The sequence below is a fragment of the Penicillium verhagenii genome (genome assembly GCF_028828195.1).
Source record: "Penicillium verhagenii strain IBT 33310 chromosome Unknown utg000007l_segment0_segment0, whole genome shotgun sequence".
NCBI classification, from domain to species: Eukaryota; Fungi; Ascomycota; class Eurotiomycetes; order Eurotiales; family Aspergillaceae; genus Penicillium; species Penicillium verhagenii.
Window position 1 is genome coordinate 571,040 of NW_026643171.1, and position 16,617 is coordinate 587,656.

Here is a 16,617-nt window from a genome sequence, read left to right on the forward strand (position 1 = left end):
AGCTTTAATATCTTTTCAATTCAGTAGTGCTATGTCAGCCTTCGCTGGGATTATTCGAATGATTCCGCCTATGTCCATTTCTCTCACATACAACACTACTCTCCAAGCTTGTCACGAGCCCGACCAAGAAGTCGTCGCAACTGAGCCTTGGAGTCCTCGCCAGTCTGAGCTTCTGGGACAGGCACTCCTGTTGCCTCGACAGATGACGATTCAGGACCTGGGATCGATTGCGATACGATCGACGCTGAAGGCGGGTTGGATGTCCGTCGTCCGGCCGGCTGTTCAGTGGGCTGTTGCCGTGCCTCTTTAATATCCGCTTCTTTCTTCTGTTCTATCTGGTTCCGAAGCAAGCTCACGGCTGCACTAAATGCCGAGGACGGGCCCTTGGCCACCGGCGAAGAGAAGAACCTCTTTGTACCAGTTTGCAAATCAATGGCCTTTTCTTTGGCAAAATTCAGCACATCGTCTTTGTTCTCGATACGACGAGTCAGGTATACCCTCGGTCCGACACCGGGGTTGACGTGATTGGAGCTGGTCTGGATCCGCTCAAGTTCCTGTCGATAAGCCGTGTCGTAAATGTCGAATTCAGCGGCTCCTGGCGATTCGCTGACAAAATGCACGGGAGCGGCCGAGTCCCCTTCCAGATCGTGATCCATATTAGTTGGTTCTTCAACAAGAGGTGCCGGGTCACTTCCAATATTGAGATCGGTGGGCTCTTGTGAAGATCCCGTGTATGTGGATGGCCCGATGTGAAGATACGGGAATTCTTCTTCCAATGGATCCCGTGCATGGCCACGGGTTCCTTCAACACTACGCTTAGTAGTTGCTGAGCTGGCCCGAGACGGTGGCATTGGAGATCCCGACTGTGATGATTGCCTCGCGCCACGTGCGAAATCAGCCGGAGATCTACCAGTGCGTATTGACCCAGAGTCCTTCAATTCTGGCTCAAAGACTCCACTGGGTCGTTTGCTACCAACGGGGCTTTGCCCTGGTCGAGACGATATACTTGCTGAGTCGCTTGTTGATGAGTTCTCCTGACGATTGGATCCAGCGAGCACTGGGTGTCGCCCTAAAACTTTCCGGAGACCACCCCCTGGCCCGTGGCGAGATGTGACACTTTCATCCAGTCCGACGGTCGGAAATTCCTCATCGGCATCCATTTCCATGGGTGGCTCAACAAAGTGCGCCTCATGGTCTCCACCAAGAATACTTTGCATAGCAGGAGCTGCTCTATTTGGATCAACCAAACGCTTGAAGTTCGTGACGGCTTTCATCTAATAGACTTGGATTAGAAAAAAAGCCCCAACCGGATCCGATCAAAGACAAACATACCAAGGTCATGACGTGGCTCATGCTTTTGGTGATGGCGGCGTTCATTTCTTCCTCGGTTGGTGGTTCGACATTATGGGCTGTATTCTCCTCTTCAGATAGAAGAGGGTCGGCTCCATTCATTGTCACCCACGGGTGTTCCTGCAGATGCGTAAGAATGAATTCCAAGACAAAGAACCAAAAATCAGTGTCACTCACTCTCAGACCACGCATATCAATGCGCTTTGCCGGGTCTTTCTCCAAAAGACGACTCATCAAATCCGTAAAACGTTCGTCCTGCTCATCTTCGCATACTACCGGATCACTCCTGATGCTCTCGTACAATTCAAAAATACTTGACTTCTCAAATGGAAGCTTCCCGTATCGAAGACAATAAAGCGTGACACCCATAGACCAAATATCCGTTGCCTTTCCCGAGACATCACCGTGCTTCACAACACACAACTCCGGCGGCAGAAACGCAGGGGAGCCAGCGGACTTGGCCGTGTACATATCCGAGTCTTTTGCAAACATTTCCGAGACACCAAAATCCACCACCTTGAGTACATCGTCGCTGGTCACTAGGCAATTGTCCGGTTTGATATCACGGTGTACAATGCCCTGCGCGTGCAAATATTCAATTCCCAGAATCAAATCACGGAACCAGCATCGACAGAGCTCGTCATCGTAAGGATCGCAACGTTCCTCCAATCCGACTTTCATCACCACACCTTTTTTACACATCTCCATTACCATGTATAGGGAATCTTCGGTCGGGTCATCCAATACTTCCATCAGGGATACCAAGTTGTTGTGGTTCAATTTCTTCATGATCGCAATCTCCTCCTTGATCAGGTAAAGCGGATTTTTCGCATTCTCATTGTCGTCTTCGGAGGGGTTCCGGTGCAATGGCGAATTGGGAAGATTCATACCGGTACCATGTCGTCGAGGTCCTCGGGGCCGCCGCAGCATATGCGACTGCGCGCGTTTCCTCAGTCGCGATTTGGAGAATTCTTTGACTGCCTTTAACGCAGATTATCAGCGCTTCATTCTTTGCAGATATCCATATACTTTGGATCTCGTCCCTTCGGAAACTTGTGGATCGTGGGTTCTGTAGTCGTACATATTCATTTCCATATTGGTCGGCCGCCAAATGGACCGCGCCAAAGGATCCTCGCCCGATCTCCTGCTTGATAATGTATTGATTGATACGGTGCTCAGCTGTGCCATCATCCTGACTTGTCGTGTATTGGGAGCGAGCGTCCAGAGTTTCCTAATCGCAACATGATCAGTCTCGCAGAGTCTGTCACGCATCAAGAAACACCTTAACACCAACCTTCACCGGGCGCCTTGTTCGAGGGTTTCGTCGCCGATGCCGGTCAAGACTCTCGTAGGATGCGGCGGAACTTGATTACAGAGTAACAAAGGTCAGTCATTCATCCCAATTTAAGGGACAATGGCTTATTTTTTGGGTGATCTTTTTGGAGCTTACTCGACTCGAGTTGGGGGTGGCGGTGGGTCTCCCGACTCAACAGCTTGTGAGTCCACCTCGGGCTCCGCGGAGATCTCACAGGGAGTCTCAGGACAATCGTCCATTTCCGAAATTTTTTACTCGACAAAATGGAGGAAGATGAAACGACGTGGGAGGAAAGATGTGTGTGGGGTAGAAGAGGGGAGAGAGAGCGGGGGCTCAGATAACGTGTGATGCAGTGTAAGTCAGCCTTACGAGAAAGTATTTTTTTTATGGGAAAAAAGACTATTATTCTTTTCAAGCAAGGGAATAATATCAAAGAAGGAGCTCAGTGAGCAAGCCCTAATTTTAGGTGACACTAAGACCAGAAAAGAAGTCTGCGTTCTCTCTTGTCTAGCTAGGCAGCGTCGTTAGACCCGTTATCGATAAAGTGATCTGTTGTCATTACTCCCGGTTCACCGCCCGAGAAGTCCCCTGAACATCAACAACCACCTCGGTCAGGACACAGGACAATTGCCTCTTCGCGTTTACGCCCGTCATGACTGTCTATTCCTTCTATATCTTTGACCGCCATGGTATGTCCCCTTCCCTGATCAATACCCACTTTCGGTTTGGCAGACCCGCTAATCATGTTTCAGCGGAATGCATCTACAAGCGCCGATGGCTTCCGCGCCCGACATCCGTCGTGGGCAAGCCCCAAGGTGGACCAACAGGTCAGACTGTACGAGCAAGCGATGACGATGCGAAGTTGGTATTTGGTACCGTGTTCTCACTGCGAAACATGGTGCGCAAGCTAGGAGGTGACGATGACAAGTAAGACCAACCACCCAACATTGGCGGAATTCCAAATCCCGAGCGCTAATGGCGAATGGCAATAGTTTCATCTCATACACCACCAGCCAGTACAAGCTGCACTATTATGAAACCCCGACAAATATCAAATTCGTTATGGTGACGGATCTCAAGAGCCCAAGCATGCGTATCGCCCTGCAACAGATCTATATCAATCTGTTTGTGGAATATGGTTCGTGAGACCCGATGAACCTCAAACTCTTTGTCGCACAAGCTTTCTGACTTGAATCTTTTGAATTTAGTGGTCAAAAACCCATTGTCTCCAGTCGAACACCCTGGTGGCGTGGGTGTGAACAATGAGCTATTTGAAGAATCATTAGAACAATTCGTGGTATGTTGTGTCGATTCATAATTTCCATCTCGCCCTTGTGTTGTTGACTTGTTTTCTGATCTGCTAGCAGACTCGGGTTCTAGCGTGATCAACCACCTCTCGATTCAAGAGTCCAAGCAGTTCCAAGCAGTTCCAAGCTGCCAGCCCAACCATCTAGGAACTTGTGTTGCACAGGAGGAACAAGTTTGGGCCAGCTTCGCTATATCACGGATGACCGCCGATTCCCTTCCCCCCTAAACAGGATCCGGAACCCGACAGCAGACAACGCACACCGCAATCCTATCTACCTCCGCGGGATTTGTTGTGGCTCCATGGGTACCTGCACGGACGGCATACCCAGGGATAAGAGCCCCATACCACTTTTCTCTCTCTCTCCCACCCACGGTGGCTGCCACTCAGTGCGCCTGGTCTCCCACGTGGCGCGCACGCGCCAACGCCCGATGGCTGGATTAAGCGATTGTCCTCGCACAAGCCTTCGAATGGCTATAGCTCACGTTCTATGACTAGGGGAAGGACCGAAGATAGCTACCGATAGAAGACGGGATAAATCGGAATCTTGTAGTCGGTTCAATTGGTATCATCTTTATCCTTGTTCATGACAACAATTCATTGGAATACCCGAAGTGATCTTGATTCCACCAGTCACCTATCAAATCTATAAATACTTTAAATGTCGAAGTGGATAATTTTTTTTTACCTTCAACTGCAGTTGGTGAACCTTCTTGCCCCCCTTCTTTTTGACTCATCGCTCCCGCGCTCCCGAGAAGTTACCAAGGTCTAGCTGCACAATGTAAAAAAAAAAGCCGCACTTGTTCTATCCGGGGTGGCCAATCAAGTCGGTCTAGTCCGATTGCTCATGTCGCCAAGGAAAGATAAAGCAGGCTCCTTGGAATCTGGGCCATGGTCTATGCACGGACTGACTCTCACAGCTATCAGAGTCCTTTGCAGGCGCACATGTTCGGTGTGAAACAAAGAAGACTCGGCATTCAAGATTCGGGGCTATGCAGTAGAGGCTGGGATCTCAATGCTCAAAATTTGATGCAGCCGATGGGGGGAAAAGTAAGTCAAAAAAAAACGGTCTAGGCCAAGATTACTCCCTCTCCGTTATTATAGGTGGCTCTAATTATGCATGAGAAACCATCCTATGATCACGGTTGTATTACCTTTGATATTACATGTCGCATCAATTGATACTTGAAGGCGTTGCGCCATTAAACCTTCCAATGGCTGCGCCATATAAGATATCTACATGTACGGACTATACAACACGAACCTAGAGAAAAAGCAAAAACAAATCCCAAAGAAAAAAAATAAAAATAAAAAAAAAGCAAGCACGGCTCGGAGCTTCCTGCACTCTTTACTGCATGCATGTCGAGCTCAGCTCAACTTCTCAAGTCGAAGCTTGCAGACGATCCCTGACATGCATCTACCTTTGTCCTACGGTAGAAAGCGAAAGCAACCAGTCCACAGGATTTCTAATCTTTGCATTTTTTTAGCCTCGCTTCGTTTCCCTTGCTACATTGCCTCTAGTGCGATGTGTTGTCAGGTACTAAATTCGCAAAGATTTAGGTAACTTTGAATTCTATCAAACACCATGTCAAGGTCCCTCTTTTTCTTTTCTTTCCCTTTTGTGTGTTAGTGTAGTTTTACTTTGACTATTTTATTACTCCGGTTTGGATTTTTGTTTTTTTTTTCTCCCTTTGGTCCGCTGCGCCTCTCAACTGGCGGTCAGCATTGTTTGGCGTTGGTCCAGTGGAAAGCGAAAAAAAAGCTTTGACGAGGACTTTGTACCCGGAGCTATGGCGTGTCACCCGCGCTTGTGGATGGTGGGGTTGTGAGGGGCTGTCGTGTGCGAGGGTTTGGGAGGGAAATGGGAAATGGGAATTGGGAAAATGGGAAAATGGGGTTTGAGGTGATCTTGGATCGTGAATCTTGAGTCTTGAGGCATGATTGACATGGGGTATACCTCTACTAGGCATAGATACTGTAGATAGCACGTATGACATGAACTAGGGTGGAGTTGTTAACACCGAAAGACATCAGTCTTGTATAGTTATCGTTTAATCTTGTAGACTTCTTTTTAATCTACATGCCATTTGTGATTTCTCTTTATCTGAAATCCTATAAAATAAATAATATAGGCAGGAGATACAGGATATATGGCCCCTCCCTTCAGATGTTTTTTATTGGCGTGAAGAAAATGCCTCGTATATAAAGAGTTGTGGAGAGATGGCTCTGTGTAGAACCGAGGCTTGATGACTAACCTTCATAAACCATTGATAGTACAATATCATCCAGAGCAAAGATCAGAGCAAAGAGAGTACAGAGTGAAGGTTATTTTAGAGAATATGTTAAGAATCAAAGTGATTGGAAGTGATTAGGGGACGTATAAACCCAACAATACTTGTACAAGTATTAACATTGAAACCATTCAATGTTTCAACTACACATGTAATCAAAAGCTGTATAGATAAATAGACGGTGAAGCACAACTACGAATCGAACTCGATCGCACACTTCGTGCTTTCCTGATAGGCTCCAATTTATCACTCACACGGTCTTTTCTCCTACAGTTTGCTTCAAATGTTTCCTGTTTTTCTTTTCCTGACAGAATATCATGCTATGTGTTAATTTTTTAAAAATACTTTTTTCCCTCTTTCCTCTTTGGCTTTTGTGGTCCGATATCCGTTACAATGCAAATGCCGTCATCTAACCCGAATAAGAGGGGCGCACTTCGTCTTTACTCTTAAAGGATGACCCCATCGCACAGGGACCCCACGCAGAATTGCCTGTGAGCAACCCAATGAGGAAGATGTCCATCGTTTTGACCTTCCCCCCCCCATAAAGGGATCGTCCGGCAATGTGGACTATCATTTGTTCGACAGAGCATTTGGATGATTCGTGGAGGAGTGAAGAAGTTGGCCATCGGTGATCCATAGATGATCAGTGGAAATCTTACAAAAATCACATTGGTTCCTTTCGATTTCTTTGAGGGGCAGAGTTCTTGGCTTGATTCTCTACTGGATATCATTTCTGCTTGGAGCAACCAAGCATACTGCACTGTTACTCTGTTGGCCCAAACATCATGCATCATCCTGGATTGTACATACATTAGTCTCTAGGGTTATATAGGGCGTATCAAATATCCATGGGTAAAATCCCACTTTCACCTACTGTATCCATGTGCCACCTTACTCCTTTGTACGGAGTAGAGGAATCGAGTATAGCGGGGAGAAGGCGCTTAGACAGTTGCATTGTCCCGTGGGGTAAAAAAGGAGCAATGGCTTTTTTTTCATTTCCCGGGAAGAGAAAGCCAAAGCCAAAAAAAAAACAGTAGACAATAATCAATCAACTTCAATTATCGGATTCCGTACCCCTCAAACGAGCTTTAAAATCCAATAGAAAGTAACAGGTAGCCATTGCTAGCGCCACACAACGCACCCAGCGCATCGGCTCTTGTTGCTGGTGCGGGGCCATGATCGAATCAGAGAGGATACTCACTTGTACTTGTAACTAATGCAGACGACCTGCACGACCTGCACAGCCTCACTCGCCTCAACTTTACTCATAAAAAGCCACTGGGAAAAAGTGAAGAGGGGGCCTAGGATAGCCGACCTTCTTTTTTTTTTTGCTCGAAACCTACACGGTTTAGAGCCCCTGATTTTTGTTTTTATTTTTATTTTTCTTATTTTGAAACGGTTCCAGCTATAGTTTCTATACGTCACTTGGAGAAAGGAGAGAAAACATGGAGAAACCGGCGAGTTACGTGGTTTTTCATTTTGAACGGATCAGGGGACGTCATCGGAGCGGATCGGCCTGTTAATTTCGAGAATTTGGAGAATTTTCGGGCCTGGCGAATTGCTTAATCTTTCTTAGCTGCGAACACGGAAGAGGGAAGACCCAGCGCCGGATCCAAGGATCTGCCGGGCTTTTCCTTGTAAGATGGGGGGTTTATTACTATATCAAAAGAGCACTTGAGTCCGGAGAGTACGGAGTACAAGGAAACATGAACCCACACACCACTAGGGCAGGAGGGCATGCGCCACTTGTGTGTACTCGGTACCAGGAATGTACTTTATTGCATGATGCTACCACCTTGACAAAGGAATCTCCTAGAATGATTAGAATAGCCTGCAACTAGGGCTGAACGGGGTATTTCTCTTAATTTTATTTTGTTTTAAAAAAAAAAGACTCATGGAACAAAAGTTCAGTTGGTTTGACTTAGTTCAGTCTGACATAGGCTTAGTGTATTAATAATTACGCGGTAATTACCACGGTTGCAGTGTGTCCAGAAATTTCTTTTTTTTTCTAATTTTTTTTCTAATTTTTCTTGTCTAATAAATTACAAAGTAGGATTTGGTTTTTGGCTTAAATCATCCTTAATAATCCACCAAAAAACAATTTCCATAAAAAAAAAAAAAGGGAAAAAAGGAAAAAAGTGGAAATTCCAACCCCGTAAATCCCCATTACATTTCATACAATTCCCATACACAGAAACCGTTCCCCCCGTGGTATTTTCAATGTGCTCCCTTCCGTAGCATCGCCAATTTTAACCCTCGTCTCTGCCACTTTTATTTTTTTTCTCTTTCTCTTTCTCTTTTCCTTTTGATCTCATGCTCCTTTTGAATCTCTCAAGGCATTATCTTTTTATGTGATTACTTACCCCTCATAGGGCCGGTCTTGGGTCTAGCGTTGCCATTTCTCATCTTTACTATCTATATATGATCTAAAGCGTTTCCCCCCGTCACCTGCTTTCTTCTTTGCCTCAGGCTACAAATTCAGGCCATTTATTCAGGCCCTCCACCGCTTTTTTTTCCGCCGCCCGCCGACTAGTCGCCTCGCTCTCTCCGAGTCCCTCTTGAGTGCTTTCCCTCCTCCAAAAGATCGACTCCTTTAAGACTCAGAGCTTGCTTTTTTTGCGCAGCTTAGCCGCGTGCGAGCTCCGCTCGTCTCCCAAATCCTCTTCGGGGCCGACCCTGATTCTCGAACACCTCCCGAGATCTACACACACACACACACACATTATATCTACCTCTTCTTCGCCTCCTACCCCCAGAAACTCATCGCACATGACTCCAGTTCCCCCTTCACCTGTTCCGTCTGCAGTCTCGTCTACCGCAAACTCTCAACATTCACATGACCCTCGGGATGGAGAACCTTCAATAACACGACCTCTAGCGGACATGCATCTGTCCGCGGCGAACGGGGAGGCCGCCCTTCCCCCACCGGCATCCCCCGCCACGAAACCTCAAAAGCCAAAGATGGCTGCTCGTCTCTCTCGCATGTTTTCCACCACCGGAAAAACAACACCCACTCTTCAGGAGAAGCACGACGTACACCGTGAACTATCCGACAGCAGTTTGGATAGCGTTCAAGCTCCCCTCAACTCCAAGGACAAGCCGACCTCAAAACCTTCCTCAAAACCGACAACACCTGCCAATTCTAGACCCTCATCACGGACTCCCTCTCGTCAACCATCCCTTAAAAACGAACCCATCGTTGAGGACGGTAAGAAGAAGAAGACGATCAGCGGAAAGGAACAGAAGGATGGTGTTCCTCCGCATAAGCGTTTCGAGATTCTCTCCGAAGCTCAAGGCAACCACTCCCATCACCTTCGGAGTGCGAGGAGACAGGAAAAGTTGACCGACCTTCTCCGCGACATGCTGGGTGGTGGACGGAAGAAGGGCGGAGAAGATCACCAGGTCGATGAGCAGCAACTTTCACTTATGTCGACTTGGATCGACCAATTTAAAACCGAGCGAGATAAGCTGGCCCTTGATAAGAAGGGCGGCCCCAACGCTACAGCATCCTTGGTCGACAAATACGGAAAATGCCAGGAGATTGTTGGCCGCGGTGCTTTTGGAATTGTCCGCATCTCGCACAAGGTCGACCCACAAGACTCCAAGTGTGAGCAGCTGTATGCTGTGAAGGAATTCCGACGCAGACCCCAGGAGACTGCCAAGAAATACCAGAAGCGACTTACCTCGGAATTCTGTATTTCTTCATCCCTCCGTCACCCGAATGTCATCCACACCCTTGATCTGTTACAAGACGCCAAGGGCGATTACTGTGAGGTTATGGAATTCTGCGCCGGTGGTGATCTTTACACATTGGTCCTCTCGGCTGGAAAACTTGAGGTTGCCGAAGCCGACTGCTTCTTCAAGCAGCTCATGCGCGGAGTTGAGTATATGCACGAGATGGGTGTTGCCCACCGTGATCTCAAACCCGAAAATCTTCTATTAACTACCCACGGTGCCTTGAAGATCACCGACTTTGGCAATGGCGAATGTTTCCGCATGGCCTGGGAAAAAGAAGCTCACATGACCGCCGGTCTCTGTGGATCTGCGCCTTATATCGCGCCTGAAGAATATATCGAGAAGGAGTTTGATCCTCGTGCAGTCGATCTATGGGCTACTGGAGTGATCTACATGGCTATGCGTACTGGACGCCATCTTTGGCGTGTTGCTCGCAAAGATGAAGATGAATTTTACCAGCGCTACTTGGAGGGACGCAAGCACGAGGATGGCTATGCGCCTATTGAAACGTTGCATCGGGTAAGCATTATCTTACATTGGATTTTTAGCTGGATCATCCTCCTAACAAGCTCTATGCAGGCTCGTTGCCGCAACGTGATCTACTCCATTTTGGACCCGAATCCCTCTCGCCGTATAAATGCCTCTCAGGTGCTCAAATCCGAATGGGTGCGCCAGATCAAACTGTGTAAGGCAGGCGAGGAAGGGTTCTAAGCCATGTTGGTTGTTTATTATTGTGTAACAATCCTCTTTAACGAACATTTCTTTTTTGAGGCAAAAGGGGGGGATTTTTTTTGGATTTATGATGTAACCCTTCCCTTTCTTACGAGCATCTCAGGGTGGTTCTTTCGTTTGTCTTTTAGACCCGTTCAAAGAAAAGGAGGTCTCTGTCCTTTTGAATGCTCCTCATAGATAGGAGGCCCTTGTGTGTGTGTGTTTTTTTTTTTTTTCATTCGGTCATTTGATCCGGCGCATTGATATCTTTTAAGCCCGTGTTCTTTGATAAGCTTTTGTTTTTCTTTTAACGGACGTCATTTTTTTCACGTCAAATGCAACGAAGAGTCATGACTTTCTTTTTCTTGAAGTTTTCTCGTGTCTGCTCCATCTAGCAGATATACCGAGACAACGGCGTTTTGTGGACTTCCCTTTTCTCTTTCCCTATCTCCCTCCTATCTTCCTCCATTTCTCAATCTCTTTTTTGAACTTGTATTTTATATGATGACCAGCTTCTACGCGGTTCTAACCCCCTGGTCGAGGCTTTGAAGTTGCCCTGTGTTGTCAAACAACGTATATAGTACCAGATGCGTGCATAGCAGCCCCATGTGACAATTATGACATATTGAAAAAAACCTTCCTCAACTACAATTGCTTAGAAATCAGCGCCTCGCCATATGACCTCGTAATATTGAAGTTCCTCAACCTACCATCTAGAGTGGGCGTTCGTGTCTTAGGTTGATGACATCAGGTTACAGAAGTGGCACCGGACCAAGGCCAAGGTCACCACAGCCACAACTCGAATCTTACAATAGAATCGGTCAAGCTCCGGTTGTCTTGTACTTGTAACATTACAATCCTTCTCTTACCGGACATCTCACTCCCGTTCTGGTGTTAACCTTTCAGCCCTTTAATTTGGCCCCAATCTATTCTCAGCGATCGGCAAGCCTTATCAGAACTGATGCAATACTGCGCCCTTAGCCTCTGAGCTGGCCTTTTTCCCCCCCATGAACCAAAAGGCAATAACATCATGAAATATGCCCATAAAAATGAAAAATTCACGGTGAATGTTTGTTTCGACTATTGGTCTTGGCGCATCTCAACAGTCCTTTAGTCTTTAGGCATCTGCATTCTCGTTAGCAGAACATTGGCAATGCAGAAAGCCGCTGTAATCCTTCAGCCTTACAGCAAATTTTGGTTATTCATGCAGTGTACCATGGATTATTCATAAAATACCTCTATTAACTAGATAAGAATGTCCCATGAATAACTGTTCTACTTGCCAAGGTACTTGAAATGTTTTTTTAGTGCAGGTTCTATGCCAAATCTTACTAAGTACTTACATAGTCCTATGTATGTAAATGCCTGAAAGACACAAATTGTGACGTAGCCGCATCCGGAAGCCATTATGTAATACAGCCGCACCGCCACACTTGGTAGAGCGGAACTTCTGACTTGCTTGTTCCTCTCAGTTGTCATATCAACTTTAGGACGCAACGAGAAACCCTTTGTCTCCATTCAGACTTGACTAGTCGGCGTCGATTTCTCGGCGATACGATCGCGCTCAAACACTCTCATTCCAAATCATTCACTTGACTCTCCTCCATCATGTCTTGGGCAGGTAAGAACGCTACTCTGCATTACTTTTCAATCTCCTGCTTCTGTCTTTCGATAAATACTTTGTTTATCGCGTAACAATCATGAAAAAGAAAAACTTTGCTCAACTTTATGCAGGATTTAAGAAGAATGTCAACCGCGCGACCACGCAGGTTATGATGAAGACCGGTTAGTCCGCGGAATGCTACCCCGCAACCTCGCTGCCCGATCGCGACGATCACCACAACGATTTGCAATACTAATCGCAATATTTTTGATCATCAGGTCATGTGGAGAGAACCAATGACCGGGATTATGAAATTGAGGAACGGTATGTCATGAGAGAGAGAGAGAGAGAGAGAGAGAGAGAGAGAGAGTAGGGCTGGTGTCGAAGTATTGAAAAACTAACGGTGAGTCGCAGTCGCTACCGGACCATGGAAGCGGCCTCCAATCGGCTGCAGAAAGAAGCAAAGGGATACCTGGACTCTCTGCGAGCCATGACTGCGTCGCAGATGCGCATTGCAGAGACCATCGATGCCTTCTACGGTGACGCTGGTACCACGGATGGCGTGAGCCGAAGCTACAAGCAAGCTGTGGAGGATCTTGATGCCGAGACCATCAAGGCCCTGGATGGTCCATACCGGTATGATTGCAGCCTTGCATATACTCAACCAATCCCAAAGGCCCAAGGCTGACTGACCTCTGATTTGCAGAGCCACCGTCCTCGACCCTATTTCCCGCTTCTGCGCCTATTTCCCCGACGTCAACGAATGCATCAAGAAGCGCAACCACAAACTTCTCGATTATGACTCTATGCGCGCCAAGGTCAAGAAGCTGGTCGAGAAGCCTGATAAGGACGCTACCAAGCTGCCGCGTACTGAGCGTGAGACCGAAATCGCTAAGCAGGCTTACGAGCAGCTGAACGAGCAGCTTTTCACTGAGCTGCCTCAGCTCATCGATCTCCGTGTTCCTTACCTGGATCCTAGCTTCGAGGCTCTCGTTAAGATTCAGCTGCGCTTCTGCGCTGAAGCCTACTCCCGCATGGCACAGGTCCAGCAGTACCTGGATGCCGAGACTCGTGACCAATATGCCCGTGGTGATCTTGATAATCGGGTTGAGGAGGTGTTACAGGAGATTCGGGATCTCAGCATTGCTGGCACTGTCTAGGGATTCAGTACCATACGTACCTATACCTTATTCTATATGTTTATTACTTTTTTTCTTAGCATTATCGGGGTTTCGTCAGGCTTGAATGGGGGCTGTTCGCTGAGACTATGCGACTTTCTTCTCTTTTGGTTTTTTTTTGGTCTTTTGCGTTTTGTGATTCTCTCAGCCATGTTACATGACCAACCGATCTCCATCGGGATGTTTTTTTCACTCTTACATATTTCTTTCTCCTTTTCTGTTTATTTTATGTCTGGATACAAAAGGAGTTCAATTGAAGTGCATCGCTCATATGGGTATCAACGCTCGATCCAAAGCCAAATCCAAACCCAACCCCAATCACCAATATATACACAGAAGAAGAAGAGAAAAAGAGATCCCCAACGGTTATAAACAAGAATTCCCTATACCTCACACCCTATACAACTCCTCTTCCAAAACCCCCATCACAGGCTCAACAGCCTTCTTAACAGCAGCCAACTCCACCGCATCCATCTCCGCCAACACATAATCCGCAACAGCATTCTTCGCCCGACTATCCGGCCTCCCAATCCCAACCCCAACCCTCAAAATAGACAAATCCCGCGGCAGACACTCCTCCTTCCCACCCTTCCTCCCCTGCTGCCTTTGACCCTGTTGCCCCTGCAGCTGCGCAGGGTACAATCCTTTCCCACGCAGACTCTCACAAACACTAATCAAGCCCCGATGTCCGCGCAAACTAGCAACCTCAGGCCCACCCCGCTTCACACGCACTTTACCCAACGGCGCCTCGAGCTCGTCGTGCAAGATAACCAGCGTAGCAGGGTACCCCTGTGCCTGCGTCTGTGTCTTCGTCGCGCCAGGAACCAGCCCAGCCAGCCAAGGCGACAGCGCCGGGCCTTGTCCCAGAACCTCATCTTGTCGCCCGAAGGACTTTACCATCTGCCGCACTAGTTTGGGCCCGGACTCGTTCATGAAGGATGGGCTGTACCATGTTGTGTAGTATGCGCCGATGGGCGGTGTTTGTGTTTGTGTTTGTGGTTGGGTCTGCGCGTCGCTGTTCCATCGCGCCCGCAATTGCGGGAGAAGCTCGTCGAGTAGGATGTGGCCTGCGCTGTGTCTGGTTCGGCGGTACGGACCCTGGTTGCCTATTGAGGCTATGAAGAGGAGGCGGCGGGGTGGTCCTGCGGCTGCGGCCGCGACGGCGGCGGCAACAGGTGGAGGACGCATGATTTCTTCTGCGCGGTGTTTTTTATTTTTATTTTTATTGAGGGCGGGTTGGCTCGGAGGCGGGACGGGAGCTGAGCTCGCTTTCGATCGTTGGGCCGGCGTGGAAGTTTCAGTTTCGGGTTGTGGGGGGTCTGAGGTTATGGGTGTGTTATTCGGGATCGGTGTGAGGGTTTGTGTGTGCATGTATTTTATGTTGGTGGTGGGGAGTTGTGTTTTTGTGCAAGGGGTTGGTTTTTTTTTTCTTTTTGGATATTGGGAAATTGGAATTGGAATTTTGGAACCCGCCCGTCTGGATCAGGGACGGGAGATCGTCTCGTGACTGGCCTCGGAGGTGCCGCGGGTCCTTACCGGATTGGGGAATCTTGGCGGGACTGGGAACCGAACTGTCGGGTCGCGCACGGGGAGTGGGGATTAGGTTTTGCTTTTACTAGGTATTTTTCAAACTTCGGGGCTTTGGAGGGGTTAATTCGTATTTTTGTATACCCGAGGACATGGTTCTTGATATCTGGTTTCTGGTTTTCTATACTACTGGGGTGTACTTGTGGTTTTGAAATTTAGAGAGATGTAGAAGTGTAGGTCCTCAATTTGTTGGTTTTTATAGATTTTCTGTGCATTTTCAGTAGTCATGGATGTAAACTGGTACATTCTAATGTTCATGTAAACATTTCTGTCAGCACTCGACCGCAGTGTAACACGGCAGTATGTACAGAGAACCTCGGATCCGGAAATTGTCTGTGCTATTTTAACTAAGTTACCTTTTAGCTAGTGACTTCTGTGCACGCCTAATTGATCCATTCAGGGGCTTTAAAGCGAGATTAAATTAACCAAGTTGCAGGGGTTTACAAAAGGGGGCAAGTATAACGGCGTACACTTACTCGGTAGGGATGAGAATGCATGTGCTCATGCAATATTGAAGTCCCTGGGTACAAACTGGACCCCCATAAAAAAATATGAAAAAAAACCTGATAATAAAATACATAGTCCCCGTGTAGTTGTAATGCACTTTACTGAAGTATACTTTTGCACCCTTATTTATGCTCCAAATACTCCGTAGGCCCCAAGTCAAAGGTTCCCTACTCAAGCGGGGGGAAGTGTCATGGTCGTATAGTACCACTCTGTCGGGTCGGAGATGTGGTACCATACGTGGTCAAAAGGGATCCACCGGTAAGTATACATATAAACCGGATTTGAATATGCATAATGTACATCCTGTAAATCGAACCAGAAGCTCTCGGCTCGGATATTTGTAAAATCCATCTTCAAGTACTCTATACTCCGCACAACGTATACCCGTAAACATTGTATGTACATTATGCCCATCAATCTCACTCATCCCTTCAAATGTTCGATCCACTTTGAGCTGTCGAATCCCCTTTAGCCCAAATCCTTATATCCTCAATTCCACATACTGGTTTTTTATTTGACTTTTTATTATGGGGCAAGGACCAATTCTAATTTCCCAGCTTTTTCGGGTCTTACTCAAATCACTTACGCTTCTTGTGTTGCCCGGATCCAAGTCCTCGGTGCTGTCTTTTTAACGGCCCTTTTTCTTCTCTACTGCCGTCCCAGTCTGTCGGGTTTGGGCTATAATCTCCACCCTCTTGGGCTCTGTCCTTTCCTATTTTTCCCTTTTTCTCTCTTTATTTTATCTTTTAAGCCTTTTACCTTTTTTCTTCTTCTTTCTCTTCTCTTTGGTATACGATGCAGTGACGTATCCTCTGTATCCTCCGCGTCTCCACTATACTCCGTCTAAAAGAGTTTCTCGTGCTGTTCATGCAAAGCGGAGCTGTTGCGCCCCTCTTTCGCTTCTGACAATTGAGTTGGAGACACTGTGGGCTGTGGCTATACCTCTCACGGTTAATTTTGGATATCCTTCTTCGAACCAATATCGGGCCCCATCCCCTTTCCCTTCTACCTTCTTCCCCTGCCTTTCCAAATAC

At 47.3% G+C, this 16,617-nt stretch overlaps 5 protein-coding genes across 5 annotated transcripts; 3 read left to right on the top strand and 2 right to left on the bottom strand.

Moving 5' to 3' along the window:
- Positions 1 to 95: 95 nt before the first annotated feature.
- N7466_006907 (serine/threonine-protein kinase) lies at positions 96 to 2,904 on the bottom strand (the record flags this gene model as incomplete). Its single annotated transcript, XM_057166296.1, has 5 exons — positions 96 to 1,274; positions 1,333 to 2,331; positions 2,432 to 2,581; positions 2,645 to 2,714; positions 2,801 to 2,904. The coding sequence occupies 5 exons, from the start codon at positions 2,902 to 2,904 to the stop codon at positions 96 to 98; spliced, it is 2,502 nt and encodes an 833-aa protein (XP_057019337.1).
- A 413-nt stretch (positions 2,905 to 3,317) lies between these two features.
- On the top strand, positions 3,318 to 4,050 carry N7466_006908 (TRAPP subunit BET5; the record flags this gene model as incomplete). The annotated part of the gene is made up of 5 exons (XM_057166297.1): positions 3,318 to 3,354; positions 3,418 to 3,592; positions 3,658 to 3,803; positions 3,874 to 3,962; positions 4,030 to 4,050. 5 exons carry the CDS (start codon positions 3,318 to 3,320, stop codon positions 4,048 to 4,050), a joined length of 468 nt encoding a protein of 155 aa, XP_057019338.1.
- A 4,981-nt stretch (positions 4,051 to 9,031) lies between these two features.
- N7466_006909 (serine/threonine protein kinase SAT4) lies at positions 9,032 to 10,708 on the top strand (the record flags this gene model as incomplete). Its single annotated transcript, XM_057166298.1, has 1 exon — positions 9,032 to 10,708. The coding sequence occupies one exon, from the start codon at positions 9,032 to 9,034 to the stop codon at positions 10,706 to 10,708; it is 1,677 nt and encodes a 558-aa protein (XP_057019339.1).
- A 1,608-nt stretch (positions 10,709 to 12,316) lies between these two features.
- N7466_006910 (amphiphysin-like protein RVS161) lies at positions 12,317 to 13,471 on the top strand (the record flags this gene model as incomplete). The annotated part of the gene is made up of 5 exons (XM_057166299.1): positions 12,317 to 12,329; positions 12,443 to 12,493; positions 12,590 to 12,635; positions 12,726 to 12,947; positions 13,018 to 13,471. The coding sequence occupies 5 exons, from the start codon at positions 12,317 to 12,319 to the stop codon at positions 13,469 to 13,471; spliced, it is 786 nt and encodes a 261-aa protein (XP_057019340.1).
- Positions 13,472 to 13,879: 408 nt separating this feature from the next.
- On the bottom strand, positions 13,880 to 14,860 carry N7466_006911 (aminoacyl-tRNA hydrolase; the record flags this gene model as incomplete). The annotated part of the gene is made up of 1 exon (XM_057166300.1): positions 13,880 to 14,860. The coding sequence occupies one exon, from the start codon at positions 14,858 to 14,860 to the stop codon at positions 13,880 to 13,882; it is 981 nt and encodes a 326-aa protein (XP_057019341.1).
- Positions 14,861 to 16,617: the final 1,757 nt, after the last annotated feature.